Genomic DNA, 16,464 nt, shown 5'->3' with positions numbered 1-16,464 from the left:
CACCCGCATGTGCCCCTGTTCCTGCTTCTGCTTACCTTGTCTCCCTTGGGGCCTGGAGGGCCACCTGGGTCCCCCTGAGGGCAGAAACAGTGTCAGGCAGGGGCTTCCCAGGGCCCTCACATTACAGTGAGATCCACTCTGGCCCCTTCCCCCAACCAGGCCGCCTGGGACCAAGCCTTACCTCCCCACCCCTGGCCAGGAGGGAGAAGGGTCTCTGAGGAAAAGAGGGCAGGAGGGGCAAGGGGTACTCACCGGGGTCCCAGGAAGTCCTATCCCAGGGGGCCCAGGGAGGCCTGGGGGCCCAGGCTCTCCCGCCAGCCCCTCAGGTCCAACAAAGCCAGGGTCTCCCTGGCACAGACATAAGGTGGGTATGAGAGAGCCACCGCCTCAGCCCCACCACCCACTCCTCACCCCTCAGATGCCCACAACTCACCTTCTGCCCTTTGGGCCCCATGACACAGATCTCTCCTGGACGGCCCTGTGGGCAGGGTGAGGGTCTAAGAATGGCTGAGGCCTGGCACCTCCCGGGGACAGCAGCCCCACTGGGACGTGTAAATACCCAGCTGCCCACCCTCCCTGCCCTGTCCCAAAGCCTGACTTCACCCAGTGCCCCGAGGTCATTAGATGTCAACATCAGGACATTGGAGGTCAGGGGCTCCCAGGCTGGGAGTCAGGATGCCCAGGGTCAGGCCCTTCTCTGCCCCCTCCTGGGGTGCAGTTCTCCCCTCCCCGGGTCTCTGTTCTGTCTGAGCAGCGTAGTGGGTTAGATTCCCAAGATTACAGTCCAGCATTTCAGGACCACGTGCTGAGGGATGTGGGGGTCGTGCTGAGGAAGGGTCCCAAGCACCGTACATCTCGGCCTGGCTTTCCTGGCGAGCCCTTGATGCCACCGTCTCCGTTCTCGCCTTTCTGGCCCTGAAGAAGGAAGAGGCAAAGTGACTGGGGCTGAGAGAAGGGGCTGGAAGAGCCAGGACAGCTCCATCTGGGGAGGGACAACTGCTTTCTAGATCCGTGGTCTCAGCCTCCCCAGAGATTAAATGGCTTCACAGGAGGGGAGACAACAGGAAGAACTGCCACCAGCCAGGCCACTCGCTCAGGGAGTCTGTGGCTTTTCTCTCCAGGTCTAGCAGGAACTTGGACAAGGCAGGAGGACTGGGAGGCTTCGGGAGTACTACCAGCTCTGGGCCCAGTGACACCATCCCCTAGGATGACTTTGGACACCTCCCTCCTCCTGTCTGTAGGGTTCGCAGACCTCCCTGGCACACACCCCTCAAAATCCTGGCCCATTACCTTCTGGCCTGTGGAGCCGGGGAGTCCTGAGGGTCCCTGAGATAAGGAGGGGACACAAAAGAGAGGTGAGGAAAGGAGGGGGAGGCTGGTCAGGACCCCGCTGCCCTGCCCTGTCTCTGGTCCCATACTCACCAAGGCTCCCGACTCCCCCTTCTCTCCCTTTGGGCCTTCTGCACACTGAACAGGGAGATAAGGTGTTGAGAGGGGCCCAGGGTCACCCCCATGGGCTCTGAGGGCACAGCCCCTTCCTCAGGGGCTGAGCCCATATTGGCCCTAAAGCAGGCCTCTCCTCCAGGCCTTACCTGAAGTGGGGCGTCCGGCGAGATTCGAACACAGTCATTGCCCTAGAGGTAGGGAGCAAAGGATCAGCCTCCTAGGGGAGCCATCCTAGACCTGTTTTGAGGAGGATGGGCCCAAGAATCCCATAATCGCAGGTGCCCCTAGAAGATGCATGTTTCCGCACACTAACCCCTAGAGAGACCCTGGCCCTCATCCCCTATTTGGACCAGGCTGCAGGTTTCCATCTGAGATGATGGGATGATGGCTCACATTCCGGCCCAACCCCAGGGCACAGGTGGGAACGTCCTACCATGGGCATGGCTGGGGCACTTACCCGGGCTCCCTTCTCTCCCTTGGGTCCTGATGGACCAGGCAGGCCCTGCTCACCTTTCCCTCTCTGTGGATGAGACCAAAACAAGGGCTGGGACCAGAGGAGCACATGAGAGCCTTGAAGAAGCTCTCCCCATCCTGGTCTTCTCCACGCATCCACCAAACACGGGTGTGTAAATGAGCACAGCCCTGCCCCACCCCCCCCCGCCCCCACGCACACAGCATATGGATTCCATACGCATTCATCCGCCTGTCCCTCCCACCCCAAAGGACCATATTTGGCAAATCCGTAGTTTCAGGCAGAAGGTATCTCTTCTCCCACACTCCAACCCAAGCATGCTAGCTCACACACAGCACACCCAGGGGCACAGGGACACATGTGCGTGGACACACACATGTGGAGTGGCAGACACCCATGATGGTGAGTGTTAGGCTGCCCTAGTTCAAATCCTACCTCCACCGCTTACAAGCATGTGTCTCAGGGCAAGTTATGTGAACTGTCTGAACCTCAGTTTCTTCATCAATAAAATGGGATTCATGTCAGCACCTACCTCAAGGGGCTGCGGTGAGGAAGAAATGTGACACTGCAGGTAAAGTGTGCACCACTTAGCACGTACATGGAGGTGGCTCCAAGAATGACATTATATACTCACAGGCACACAGAAGTGTGCAATCTCACATTTGCACATCACCCACAAGCTCTGCGATCCTGTCAGGCCCACAGGTATATGGGTTCACCCCCCTGCACATGTGCAAACATGTGTCCAGAAATGCACGTAGTCACACACACACACAAAATCACACCAGTCACCCACGTGGGCACAGCTGGACCTCGGTTTTCCCTGAAATAAAATGATAGTACCCACCCGGCAAGATGCCTGAGGGGGTTCAGGAAGGTCATGGTGCCAATGGGTGGCCCAGTGCCTGATGCACAGTAGGCCCTCAGAAAAGGGCAGTTCTTAACATCCTCACATACACACAACCCCCTACTCTCTCCAACACACACACACACACACACACACACACACACATATCTAATCACCCCACATATATGCAGGCTTGGGTAGCCCTGATATATACACACAGCCAAGGGGCCACATGCCGTGAGATGGACTAGCACCACTGAAGAGGGCAGGGGTGTCCTGTTCTCCATCTGGGACTCACCTGGGGGCCAGAGGGACCAATTGTGACCTGAGGGGACAAAGGAGAGAGGATGTAATCATCTCAGGGAGGGAGCGGAAAACAGACCCAGAGAGGGCAAGCAATTTAGTCCGGGTCACACAGGGGTGGCTGAACCAACAGCCCAAACCCCAGCCCCTGCTCTGTCTCCCAGGCCAACCAGCATGCTGATTTTATATCCCAAAGCTGTCAAACTTACGGAGGGGTTTGACCTTCCTTCTCTAACCTGCCTGGCTTTGGCTAGCTCCACCCCGCATTTGCTAGGATAATATGGCTGCTCGGTTGCCATGGTAACCCCTGCATGTCTGGGGACCATCAGCCTTACTGGATTTGGTGGAGGACTGGACGGAAACAGGGGAGGGCAGCAGAGGGGGTACTTCCTGATGTCCCCCAAGGCCAGGGGCTTAGAGCCGAGGGGAGCGGGGGTTGTGCCCTTTGTGGATCAATGCAGAATGTCAACTCAGAATGTCAGGCTGCGGGAAAGTGGTGACTCATACTGCCCACGGAAGAGACACAGTTGGGTACCAGCTGGGCTCGCACTGAGTCCCTTTCCCTTGTCCTTCTGGACCCCAGAGGGAGGATGGGCCAGGACCAGCTAGAGAGGGATAGGAGGGGAGGCCCTGAGCCAACACGTGGTTTGGGGGGTCATGCTGGGCTGTGTCACCCTGAGCCAGCCCTTCCCCTTCTCTGCCTCGAAGATGACATGGGAAGCCTTCCAAGCAGACCAGGCCTGAGTCTTTGAGGGGACTGCCAAGCTGGGATCAGCAACCAAGGCTCTGATTCTGCCAGCCGCCACCCCGTCCCCATTCCACCCTGGAGCCCAATACATTGCATGAGGCTTCCTTCCCTGGGGCCCTGGCTTGGTGGGACTGCGGGTGTGGGTCAAACCCAGCTCTGGGGGTGGGCAGGCAGAGAGTGTGAAAGTGCACAAAGACCCCCTTGTCCTGAACCAGGAAGCCGCCAAGCCAACCTCTAGGCAACGCCCACTCCCAGGCCCCGTCCACCCCACCCAGCACACTCTCTCTTCACTCACGTTGCTCTCCCGGGCACCATGGACACAGGGTGGGCACTGAAAGGGAAGAATGGGCCTGGAGGTCAGGTCTGAGAGCCCAGGACCAGCCCTCTCCACCCCACTGGCCCCCATACACACACCAAGAACATCACAGGTGTCTGGGTGGAGTTGAGGAGCATAAAGATGGAAATCCTATCAAGCTCGCCCCTCAACTCCCACCAACCCAGAGCCAAGCCATTTCTCAGATGAGGAAACTGAAGCCCAGAGAGGAATAGCAGTGGGCCCTGGGTCACACAGCATGTTGGAGCAGAGTGAGGCCCAGAATCCAGGGTCCCATGGCCAAGGCCTGGGCTCTCTCCAAGATACCCGTGGCCATTTGCTGCCAACTCAGCAGGAGTGTCCAGGGCTGAACACCCGGCTCCTAAGGAGAAGCAGCAGGCAGACAGGGTCCAGCATCAGGTCCCCAAGGAATGCTGGGAGCTGTGTGGTCATCCCACACCCCCATGCCCAGGCTCCAGGGCCCCAAAGCCTTGTCCGAAGGGCTCATGCTGGCACCTTTCCAACCAAGCTCTTTTTGCCAGTCTAGATGGGAGGCTTACCTCATCCACTGCTGTCTCCTGGTGGGCCTGCGAAGAGGGAGGGCATGAGAATGGGTGGGGAATGGAGGGGACAAAGCACTGCTTCCAACACCCCTACCCAAGAGCCACCAGGAGCGGGTGCCCTAGATAGTGCCAGGTACTGTCTGTCTCGCTCCCGTTCATCCTTCTTTCTCAGAGCTGGCACCTACAAATCCTAAGCTCTGTCCAGGAGAGTGGGGGCAGGTAGGAAGAGCATGGGCGGAGAGTCTCTTACTCGAGGGGTTTACGGAGGACAGGGAGGGCAGACTGAGGACACTGTGGGCTCCTCCGCCCACGCACTGTCTCTACCTTTGTTCCCCTTTCTGCCTTCTGGCTGATTCTTCCCGTCAGCTGGGCATCCACCTGAGCAGACAGAATAAGGGGGAAATCTTGAGGAGGGGGCAGTTCTGGGGCCCACACTAGATAGGGGCCCCCAGGCAGGGGCATGGACCCCTGGGATGCCTCAGCCTGACATCCGGCAGCTCCCAGGTCATCAAGAGCCTGCTCAGGCCCCTGGCACCCCAACAGGCACCCCCCTTCCTTTTCACCCTACCCACGTGATGTCGGAGAAAACAAGACCATGAATCAATGGGATCCTGTGTTCCTGCAGCCAAAAGCTGGGCAAGATGCCCGGTAGGCAGGGAGGCTGCCCTGCCAGGGTGTGGGGCTATGGGAGGAATTGGGCTTCCCTGCCACCCCTAAAGAACCTAAAGCAGGCAGGGCAGCTGGCCATGGTGCTGGGCATGGAACCAGCCTGGCACTTGCCCGGGCTGAGCCCAGGAGAATGAGTGAGCCCCAAGGCAAGCAGTGTGGCACCTGGCCTCTGATCTCAGATATCCCTGTCCTGGAGAAACTGCCTTTGGGTGCCAGCCTGGTCCTTCCCTCACCAGGGTCTGGGACGGTACCAGTGAGGGTCTGGGTAGTACCAGAGCTAGATGGGCACAACTCTCAATGCCAGCAGGCAGGCAGGCACAGGGTCGTACAGTGGGCTGTCTCTCTGCCTACCAGAATCCAATAGGGGTGGGAAGCAAAGAGGCAGGGCTTCCAGTGCCCCCCCTGCCCGGGGGCACATGGTCAACTGACCCTGGGGGAAGGCCCCAGTCAGGTCAGGGGAGGGGCAGGCCCACTTGTGCCTGCCTGTGCCCATGTCTGCCTGCCCTGCTTACCCACCTTGCTGTTTTGCGGCTCCTCCAGGCAGAAGCAGCGGGTGTAGACCTTGCCCTCAGTCTGTGGATTGATCTCGATGAGCTCATTGCTCTGGGTGTCCCGGCGGGCCTTGGAGGTCTCTGGGGGACACTGCCCAGTGTGGGGGAAGGGCTGGGGTCAGTACAGAAGGCAGACCCCTTCCACTTCACCCACTCATCATCCTAAGATCTCTAGGCATCCCCTTCCTGGTCCTCCTCCTCCAGCACACTGTGTCCCTGGGCAGTGCCCCAACCCCTCCCAGCTGTGCTGGGGCCAGGCCACTCACCCCTCCCGGTGAAATCTCACAGCAGCCCTCCTCCAGCACAAGATCCGGGTCACAGTAGATGTGTGCCTGCTGAAGGTCAAACTGCAGGGGACACACAAGTGTCACTTCATTTTAGCAAAGAGCTCTGAGTCCTGGCCCTTAATGAGGCACAGAGATGGCTCCATCCCAGAGTTTGCCCTCAGAAGGTTTCCAGTCTGGCCTGGGAGACCATCAAGAATACAGCTGTCACAAAAAGCAAAACAAAACTATACGCGAAAGAAAGAGGGAGAGGGGGGAGAAATGTCCGCTTTGGCCCAGAGGAAGAGGGGAAGAGGAGATTTCATTCAAGCTGGGCCTTGAGGACCAGTTGATGTTCATCAGGTAAGTATGCAAGGAAAAGCATTCCAGGTAGAGGTAACAGCATAGGCAAAGGCTGGAGGTGTGAAAGTATTAGGTGAGATGGATGTCTGGGATGGAATCAACCAGAGCAAAAGCTGCATGGAAAGATGGAACAGAAGATGCTGCTGCAGTCATTTATAGGGACCAGATCATGAAAGACCTTGAATGCCAGGTTAATATGTTCAGGCTGCATCTGGAGGTCAGTGGGGAACCATGAGAGGATTCTGAGCAAGGGAAAGCCCTGGTCAGATATAGGTTCCCGGGAGCTCACTCAGGCTCCCAGAAAGTAGGAGCAGGGTCCAAGCCTGACCTAGCACTCACCGAGACAGGTTTGCCCCGCTCAGCATCCAAGCCCAGAAAAACATGGCCCACAGGCCGCATGGGTCGCCAGGGCCCCAGAGGCCGGGAGGAGACTGATGTACAGTCCACATGCACAGAGGCGACGCGTTCAGCCACGCTCAGCACCAGCTTGTGCCAACGCAGGTCAAAGAGCTGGGGCACTGAGAAGATGCAGGACACAAAGTCGCCATCTTGGCCCCGGGCCCGGAGCTCCAGGCTCCGCTCTTGGCTGTTGACTTCCAGGGAAATCTGTGTGGAATTGGGAAAGGCAAGGACAGAGAATCAGAGCCCCGCAAGCCACAGCGTGACAAAGGTAAGGGCTCTCAAGCTCCTTTCACAGGAGGGGAAACTGAGGCCCAGAAAGGGACGAAAGCTGGTTGGGGTCACAGAGCAATACCTCCTAAGAGAATGGGATAGGTGGAGTGGGGGCGGCCTTGAGGGTGGGCACTGGGATGGAGCAGGGAGGCCCCAGAAATCACAAGCTGGGACAGAAGCTGGTATGGACTGGTACTGCTCGAATGCCAAGAGCAATGGGGGTGGAACAGGGGGTCGGGCTCACCTGCGGGTACCCATTTCCATCGGTCACTTGAAACAAATACCACGTGTTCTGGTGGGTGTGTTTCTTCAGCGATAGTGTCAGCACCAGGGCAAACTCACTGGGGAGGCCCCGAGGGAATACACGTCTGTGGGTAGAGCAGGGAGGGTGCCTTGAGGCTCAGGTAAGAGACCACCTGCTGCCCACCCTGGGCCCTCAGGACTGTTGAACCTACACGAGACACGCACAGGCACACACCTCCAAACTGCCACACACATACTTATACACATCCATTCATTCTACAGATGTTTATTGAGGGCCTACTATGTGCCAGTGGTGGGTCTGGCTGCCGGGGGTAACAGGGGTGAAAACACAGAGAAGAGGCCTGTCCTCAGGGAGCCTTCAAGTCTGACGGGGTGATGTGGGAGGTAAGGCCGTAAACAAAGGATCCTCAGAATGACTGTTGCACTATTTCATTAGGATTGTGGTAAGTGCTTCCAAGGAATCCAGGATGCCTTGGGGAGAATAACCGGGCCTGGGGGAGGGGAAGAAATACTGAAAAAAGATGAACAGGTTCAGCACGACTGGAGCAGCAAGAAAGAAAGGGGGGCTTCCCTGGTGGCGCAGTGGTTGAGAATCTGCCTGCCAACGCAGGGGACACGGGTTCGAGCCCTGGTCTGGGAAGATCCCACATGTCGCGGAGCAACTGGGCCCGTGAGCCACAATTACTGAGCCTGCGCGTCTGGAGCCTGCGCTCCGCAACAAGAGAGGCCACGATAGTGAGAGGCCCGTGCACCGTGATGAAGAGTGGCCCCCGCTTGCCACAACTAGAGAAAGCCCTCGCACAGAAACGAAGACCCAACACAGCCATAAATAAATAAATAAACACACACAAAAAAAAAAAAAAGAAAGAAAGGGAACATTTTGGAAGATGAGGCTGGAGAGGCAAACAGGGGCCAGACCACCCAGGGACTGTGGGAGTTTGGACTTCGCACGTGTGGGTGCACGCGCGTGTGCGCGTGCGCGCGTGCACCGACACACACACACACACACACACACACACACAATTCTTGAAGTTTCCCTCCTCCATCCTGGAGTCCTCAGAACTGGTGCCCACAGGATGCAGACCTGTCCTCACCCACTGCTAGCCAGAGATGGGGAAAGGACACAGGGTGGGCCTGCCGGTCCCCTTCTCTCTGCACGCCCTGCAAGGCCCAGGAGTGGAGACCAGGCTGACTCCTGACAGGAAGCAGGATACAATGACCCACGAGTGCCCCTGAGCTTAGGCCCCACATGCAGAGTTGCTGGGAGTGTGGCTGAGGTCAGTACTGATTCCCAGTGGTCACACTGGGGCCTTTACCGCATGGGCTGGGTGACTGAGACCGCTCCCAGTCGCAGGATGAGAGGTCCCTTGGGGTTTCGGATCTTCTTGATGGCAGATGTCTTCATGAGGCTGAGTCGGCGGATGAGATTGAAGCCTTTAGGGGAGACACCAGATGACAAGCTCAGCTGGGCAGGTGAGTGGGGTACTGGCCACTCCAGGAAGATGGTGGAGGGGGGACAACAGGATGAGATGAGCACTCACCAGTCACGTTGGTCGATAAGTCGCTTCTGTGTTCCAACTTGAGTCCTTCTTGCTGTGAAGGTGGGCACCGCTCCCCTGGAAAAGAATTGGCAGTGGGGCATCTGGTGGGCTCAGGCTGAGGTGACTGCACAGCCGGGCTCTTGGGGAATCTGGGACGGAGCAAGTTCATGTTCCCCACACTGCATCTTTACCCAGGCTCTGCCTTGGGGTTGCTTTCACCTTTTGCCTTCTGACCCTGGCTACCCTGGGAGCCAGTGCACAGATGGGAAGACTGAGGCCTGGCCCAAGGCTACTAAGTAAGTTCACAGCAGAGCAAGATCAGAACTCCTAGAACCCAAATCTCCCTAGGACCCCCAAGTCAGGGGCCAGGCCAGCAAGAGAATGAAAGAAACTCTGGGCAGCCCTACAACTCAGATGGGGTGGGGAGCTGTGTATATACATGTGCTCCCTCCACAACATACACCCAAGTGGGAGACAGAGGAGCACTTCAGGGGCAAGGAAATGTCAGGTCCATGCACACTGTGTTATATACCAGTGCATGCGCATGTCTGCACATGTGTGAGTTGTAGATGCCTGTGCCACCAGGAATGCCATGTGCTGCTGGTACACATGTTCTCAGCAATGGGTGGGGTTCCACTTCCCACAGCCAAAACAGACAAGCAGGCCAGACACAAGTCTGAGTCAACAGATTGACTTTTCAACTGGATAACTACCTTATGAAACTGTGAGAAGAGACTGAGGGCCTGAGTGGACCACAAGCTCAAGGGACCCACCAGAACCTTGGGGCTCCAGACAGGGTATATTAAGGAGGTAAAGGTTCATGCAGAAGGGGATAGCTTAGTCAGGTCTCCAAAACCCTTAAGGGACAGGTAGGCAGCCATGGGCCTGCCTCTTCTCTAGGGCTGATTGAGCAGAAGTAATGAGAGAGTGCTACAAAAGGAGAGACGGAGGCTAGAATAAAAAAATAAATAAAAACCTTTTCATCAATGCAGATGGGGTAGCTGGGACAAGCCAGTGGATACAGCTCCTAGAAGCTGGGCATTGGACTCCCTGGATGCCTGGCTGGAAGAAGGAATCCTGGATTCCTAGGCCCAGTGACCCCCCTGGAATCTTTCTCCCCCAGGTTTGTCCAGGAAAACTATCACTGTCTTTAGCATCAGCAGCAGCAATGGGTGACTCACCCCTTGGCAAAGGGCCCAAATTCCTTACAGATGTTGAAATTATCTGCCCCAATCCCCAGGGGACCCGGTGAGGGAGAAGAGAGTAAGGCATATATGCAAACATGCAAAAACACATATGTACACACACAACCCACAGACAGTCACATGTACCCCACTCACATCTGCATCTTGGTTTTTCTGCCTCTTTCGGCTGGATTTGGGGGTCTAGGAATTCTATTCCTGCTCAGCCACACAGCCAGAGGGCACCTAGCAGGGCAGGGCAAGCTGCCTGGTCAACTTCCTCTGGCTTTGGGCCCTGGAAAGCTACACCCTTTGTCCCATCCGGCGTCTGGGCCTTGAGGCGGGCCCTTTATCCAAGATCGCCGTGGAGGAGGAGGAGCACGTGGGCTGGAAGATGGATTCTCCACCATGGAAAGGACTGAAGAGGCCTGGCCTGTTTGGGGATGCAGCTTCCCTCTGCAGGGAGAGCTTGCTGCCGGCTCCTGCCCACCACGCTGGCCCCACCAGCACTTGGGGCACAGGTTGGGTTTATGTATTAGGGTGGGTGGTTCTTCTCACACACAGAGACACAGGAGTATGTACAGATGCACACAGCAACTCTGAGATGTAAACACAGAGAGGCCCAGAGACACACAAATATGTAGACAGAAACACACATCCTCTCTAGCTCACCTCACACTGGCTCATGTGTGCAAACACCTCAGGCTACCCTGAGCCCAGCCTCTGGACTCTCCTATAAATGCCCACGTGACCCAGGCCCGTGGTCACATACGTGCACAGGACCCCACACCTCAGAGAGCCAGTGGCAGGCCTATGGCACTCTGATCCTCACGTCATCTCACCTGTATCTGCCTCATGGCTGCAGATAACACAGAGACTGAGCAGCCACAAGCCAGGAGCCCAAGATGCCCACATCCTGGTCCAGAGAAGTCGGCCGCAGCCACAGCACCTGAAAACCATAGAGAGCAGGAAGGTGGATTCCTGAGCTCACAGAGCACAATTCCACACGTGGGCAAGCAGCAACCAGCCCATGGGGCCCAGGCGCTGGTACTGGGGTTGCAGGAGGTCTAGCCAGGCGTCAGTCCCCCTCAGAGGCCCAACCACAGGCCTTGGGCTAGGATTTGGGCCGAGGTGATATTCAAAATATTTAACCACCGGTATGGCACGGACACTGAGCAGCCAGAGCAGAATGCTGGCTGGAGCGCTGAAACCAGGTCCAGGCGGCATCTGGCTGTGCCAGTGGACAGTTGCTGGACTGAGGAGAGATCTAGAGGGTCCTAGAAGGCCAGGTCACTCGGGATAGCGAGGAAGCTTGAGGCAGAGGCTATTTGCCAAGACACTTGGAAGTGTTTCAATATTTTATCAACCTGTGCACTGCATTGGTATATGCTAGCCTGGTTCCTGGCCAGCCGCACCCAGCTCAGCCAGGCGGCCCTGTCTGGCACCCACAAGGTCAGGGGCTGACAACTGGGCTGAGTCTCCTGGAAGGCATCACAGGGTTGCCTGGAAGCCTCCCCCATGGGTGCAGCGGGCGAGAGAACAGGTCCACGGGCTCAGGACCTTGTTGCCAACCTCCCCTGCTGATGGATGCTTGTCTTTTAGTTTTATTAAACCCCGATGGATGGGCCCAGATAAATCCATGCGGGCTCAGCAAGCGGCCACCAGAGCCATACATCGTCCAGCCTCCCCCGAGACAGGCAGCTCGCTCACGCACACAGTCATGCGTGTGTCAGCATGACACACACAGATACACAGGCACATATACACAGAGACATATTTATGCCCATGTGTGCATACAGTCCTACCTGCACACAGGCATGGTCACAGAGACACATGTTCACGGTACACTTAGACACACCAGCTAGTACATATACACGTGCACACAGCCAGCCTATGACTACTCCTCCATAGGCCCTCCTGTCGGGAAGTTCTTATGCAAGTCTGACCTCATTCCCTCCAGCTGTAAAGGAATTCTGTTTCCCCTCCCTCAGTTCTGGATAGGGAATGAGAGCAGGAAGGACCCCTCGCCTCAATATATTTGGAGATAGGACCCCAATCTCCTTCCTCCTGGGGCAGAACTGTTCCCCCACCCTATTCATCCCGCATTCTGGTGGCATGCACATCCTATCTCTCAAACCCTATCCTGACCTCCCCCTCCTGCCAGTCAGTGGAAGGACTGCCAACTGTGACAGACATGTGAATGCATGTGAACTTCAATGGTTCCCTGTCCCCTTCCTGCTCCTGACCTCTCGCCTTCACTCCTCTAGCCCCAGCCAGAACAGGGGGCTACAGGGATAAGAGAGAAGCTTCCAAGGAGATGACCCCATCCATATACGAAGGCACAGATCTGGGGGCAGGGAGAGTCAGAACTGCAATGGAGGTAGAGCTCATCCTGCTTTAAAGAAGGGGATTGAGGTCCAGAGAGGGGATGCCTCTTGCCCCAGGTCACACAGCAAGTCAGGGGCAGAAGAGGCCCTTCAGTCCAGAGCCCCGAGGCAACCCGCTCCACCCCTACTTACCGTGGCTGGGAATCCCTGCCACCTCACTGAGTAATCCAGGCAGCCCAACGCAGCCAACCGCGGGAGGCAGGGCCTGCGTTCCTCAGACCCGCTGGAAGGTCCTCGATTACTTCTGGCCGGCCTCGGGTCCCCAGTTTCCCCTGTCCTGAGCTTTTGGGGCTGAATGCTGCCCCGCTCGCACGCCCGCTCGCCTGCCGGGGACTGCCGGCCACTCCGGGTGGGAGAAGAGGGGGAGGCTCCAGGGGGCTGGGGACTTGCCAGGGCCGCTAATGGAACACAGCTGGACCCGCCCGCCAGGCAGGAGGAGGGAGGGAGGACCGGGAGGGGGCTCCAGCGGTGGCAGAGGCGGCGGGACGCAAGGCCCGCTCCTGGCCTGGCTGCGTTCCCAAGCCCATCCCTCCCACTTGCCCCGCCAGGTGAGCGAGCGAGCAAGGCGGGACCCTGCGTGCCGGGAGTTGCCCTGCAAGGGGCTCTGGCGGCAGGCGGGTGGGCGGGGAGTCCGGCCCTTTAAGAGCCAGGCCTGGAGCTTGAAGGGCCTCCCCTGTGCCACCCCCTTCCCCTTCCCTCGCTGGGCCTCCAGAAGGGTGGTGGGGCTGGGGGGAGGGGGGGATGGAGACCCTCCTCCCCAGTTCCGCAGCACCCGTGACGTGGCTGCTGCCCAAGCCTCCTTGGTCAGCTTTTTCCAGTTTCTGAGCCTAACATTCCCAGTTAGTCTGTTCTCTGACCGTCTGAACTGGGGGGAGGGGGCCCCCTCCAGGAGTTGGGGTGTGTGTGCGCGTGGGTGGGTGCGCGCATGCTAAATTAACCCCTTCTGCTCTGGACCCAATTCCAGACAAGTGGAACCCAGCGGGTCCCCTTATTCCTCCTGACTCCGTGAGGTTAGAAGGGCTCAAATCCCTGTCCTCCGCTCTAGCTTTGTGGTTTTGAACTTACTATTTAACTATGACTCCACTTTCTCATCTGTAAGATGGGATAATGACTGCATATACCTCACAAGGTTGTGAGCAGGAAACAAGTTAGTCTGTAAAAGTACTTACTAAGGGCACAAAAGAGGAGCTCAATAAATATTCACCGTTATTATCATTATTATTGTGGACGCTGGCAGGAGGTGAGGGCCAAGGACGGGGTGAGGGGGTGAAACTGGACCAGCCCAGCGATGGAGAGGGTTTTGCTTTATACTCAGGATCCAAGGAACTGAGAGGAATTGAGGTTGGATGAGAGATTGGACTTCTGAGGAGAAGGAAGCAGGTAATGTGTCCAGTTCTGTCCAGAGGCAGGGGGATGATCAAGGTGACCCTCCCAAGGGTCTCCCCTGGAGGCAGCAAACAAATTTCTGGGCCCCAAGGATGAGGAACTACAGAGAAGTAGGTTCAAGAGGCCCTTGAGTGGTAGGAATGCGTGTGGGGGGAGCACCTGGAGTGCCCTGATGGGGGGGTGGGGGCTTCCTGGAGAAGCAACATGGTGGAGCCATAGCTCTGTGGCCCCATTTAACCAGAGGGGCGGCAAGCCTAGGGTTTCCCGCCTCCGGAGCCCGAGGCGCTGAGTCAGCGGAAACCCGCAACCACGGCCACGGAGACGCGCCACTGTGGTCCCTGCGCAGAACTGGCCCAGATGTGGCTACGACAGTGGTGGGGCCCGGGAAGCGCTGAGCTCAGCAGGCGGGAAGTGGAGGGGTGGGGCTTTCTGGGAGCTTTGGCCTGAGGAGTGGGCAGGCACCGGCTCCGCCTGCCCATACGGTGCTGCGCCAGTGGCGGGCCCTTGGGAATGAATAGACAACACCCAAGGTCAGGCTCTGTGCTAAGAACTTCACACAGGCTAGCTCCTTTCATCCTCACAACAGCCCCAGAAGGAGAATTCTATGCTTACCGCCATTTTACAGATGGGGAATACTGGAGCCCAGGAACAACTCAACTTGCCCAAGATCATATGGTTAGTGGATGGTGGGGCAGGGGCCCATGCCAGCTAGGCTGGACCCATAGCACACGCTCTTAACCACTGTGCCATCCTGGGCAACTCCTATATCCTTCCTCCATTCATATCCCAGACCCTCCCGGGCAGGAGGGGACGGCTGAACGCAGTCTAGAAATGGGCCTATGCCCCTTCCTGCCCCTGATACATATGTGCACCCATCCAGAAACGTGCAGTTAGATATGTTCTCTCACGACACGTGTACAGACTCCACGTGCATATGTAGACGCTTAGGTTCACACAGACACATGCACACACTTGATATTCCTCACGTAAACAGACACACAGAGACACATGTGTGAGCACAGATGAAGCCACAGAAACATATCCCTGGATGTACTCAAACACAGGTGCATAATTTTCAGAATGCATGTACTTGGCACTGCTTTTACTTGGATATGCACACATGAGACATATGCATGCACATGCAGACATGTGTGTGCACAAACATACGCATAGAAACACACATCTGTGCCCACAGGCATAATTCTTCATATATGCAAACAGAGAAACCTGCAGACCTACAGGACATACACATGTGTGCACTCAGACACAGGTGGCCACGCAGACTCAGCTCCTGCAGAAACCCCGACTCAGACACGTACACACCAATGCACATCCACACACACGCAGGCAGCGATGCTGACACATTTACATGCATTCAGCCCCAGAAAGCCCTGCATGCCAGCAAGCAGGGTATCCCGTGGGGCTGGGCTCAGTGCCCTAACCCCAGATGGCATCGCCACTAGGTAATCAACGCTGCTAATCGCCACCAGCTGCCCCGGAGCCTGCCTGCCGCTGCCGGGCGGGGCTCCCAGGCCTCTTGGGCCTGGGGTTGTGTGCCCAGATGTCGGCAGTGCCAAGGGCCCACCCACCCCATTGTTCCTGCTGGCCATTGGGGAATCCCCAGCTGGCAGGGGCAGCACCTGGGGCTGGCGAGAGTGAAGAGCCAAGACAGGGCCTGGTCCCAGGTCAAGCCCAGGAGCTCCCACCCAGCCAAGCAGAGGTGAGCTGAACCGCCACAGGCACACGTGCACACCTGGGCCCCGGCATATGGGCACACGGGTGCACACACATACACACACAGGCATATCACACTTAGCCAAAACAGACCTCTTGACTGTTCCCCACAGAGCTGCATCGCCCTGTCTTCCTCATTCTGATAAACACCACCATAATTCATTCAGATGCTCAGGCAAACAACCTAGGAGTCATCCTTGGCTCCTTCCTTTCCCCTGCCATCCCTGCTATCCTGTTGATTCTACACCCAAAATGCAGCCCGCATCCACCTACTTCTCCCCGGTCTCACCCAAGCCACCATCCTCTTTTGCCTGGACTGTTGCAGGAGCCTCCCAACTCCCTACTTCCCACCCAGCAGCCAGCAAGACCTTTCCAAACCTGAATCCACTGGCTTCACTCTCCTGCTTCAATCTTCCAGTTTTCATTTCACCCAGAAGAAACCCCCAAATCCTTCCCTTGGCCTTACCAAGTCCTTCATGATCTGGCCTCTGCCTTCCTGTCCAGCCACCTCACCCCCAGAAGCTGTGGTCCCACGGGCCTCCCTTCTCAGTCCTGAATTCACCAAGTTGGCTTTCTCCTCCGGGCTTTTGTACCAAGTCATCCCTCTGGAAGGATTTGTCCCTGATCTTTGCGAGGCTGGCTCTTTGACATCCAGGTCTCACCTCATAAGTCACCCCTCAGAGTGGCCTTCCCTGACCACCAGGTCTAGAGGAGCCCCGAGTCACTCTCTAGCACGTGACTCTGTTTGAAATCTCTGCATA

General features: G+C 57.1%; 1 protein-coding gene across 1 annotated transcript in view; it reads right to left on the bottom strand.

The window, feature by feature from the left end:
* COL16A1 (collagen type XVI alpha 1 chain) overlaps positions 1-12,853 on the bottom strand; it is a 49,504-nt gene extending 36,651 nt beyond the window's left edge. Inside the window, exons 1-20 of the mRNA XM_082456472.1 lie at positions 12,716-12,853; positions 11,039-11,145; positions 9,016-9,090; positions 8,791-8,908; positions 7,455-7,578; positions 6,878-7,144; positions 6,179-6,259; positions 5,878-6,003; positions 5,017-5,070; positions 4,690-4,716; positions 4,112-4,147; positions 3,064-3,090; positions 1,904-1,966; positions 1,593-1,634; positions 1,423-1,467; positions 1,291-1,326; positions 853-915; positions 434-478; positions 253-348; positions 36-74 (exon numbers count right to left, since the gene is read on the bottom strand). Of these exons, the coding sequence (XP_082312598.1) occupies positions 36-74; positions 253-348; positions 434-478; positions 853-915; positions 1,291-1,326; positions 1,423-1,467; positions 1,593-1,634; positions 1,904-1,966; positions 3,064-3,090; positions 4,112-4,147; positions 4,690-4,716; positions 5,017-5,070; positions 5,878-6,003; positions 6,179-6,259; positions 6,878-7,144; positions 7,455-7,578; positions 8,791-8,908; positions 9,016-9,090; positions 11,039-11,111 (1,437 nt within the window). The 5' untranslated portion in view covers positions 11,112-11,145; positions 12,716-12,853. The remainder of the gene's footprint in view (positions 1-35; positions 75-252; positions 349-433; positions 479-852; positions 916-1,290; positions 1,327-1,422; positions 1,468-1,592; positions 1,635-1,903; positions 1,967-3,063; positions 3,091-4,111; positions 4,148-4,689; positions 4,717-5,016; positions 5,071-5,877; positions 6,004-6,178; positions 6,260-6,877; positions 7,145-7,454; positions 7,579-8,790; positions 8,909-9,015; positions 9,091-11,038; positions 11,146-12,715) is intronic.
* Positions 12,854-16,464: the final 3,611 nt, after the last annotated feature.

Source organism: Balaenoptera physalus, assembly GCF_965194825.1.
Source record: "Balaenoptera physalus genome assembly, chromosome: 1".
Taxonomy (NCBI): Eukaryota; Metazoa; Chordata; class Mammalia; order Artiodactyla; family Balaenopteridae; genus Balaenoptera; species Balaenoptera physalus.
The sequence above is the reverse complement of the archived record's forward strand: the minus strand, read 5'-3'. Positions and strand labels throughout refer to the sequence as shown.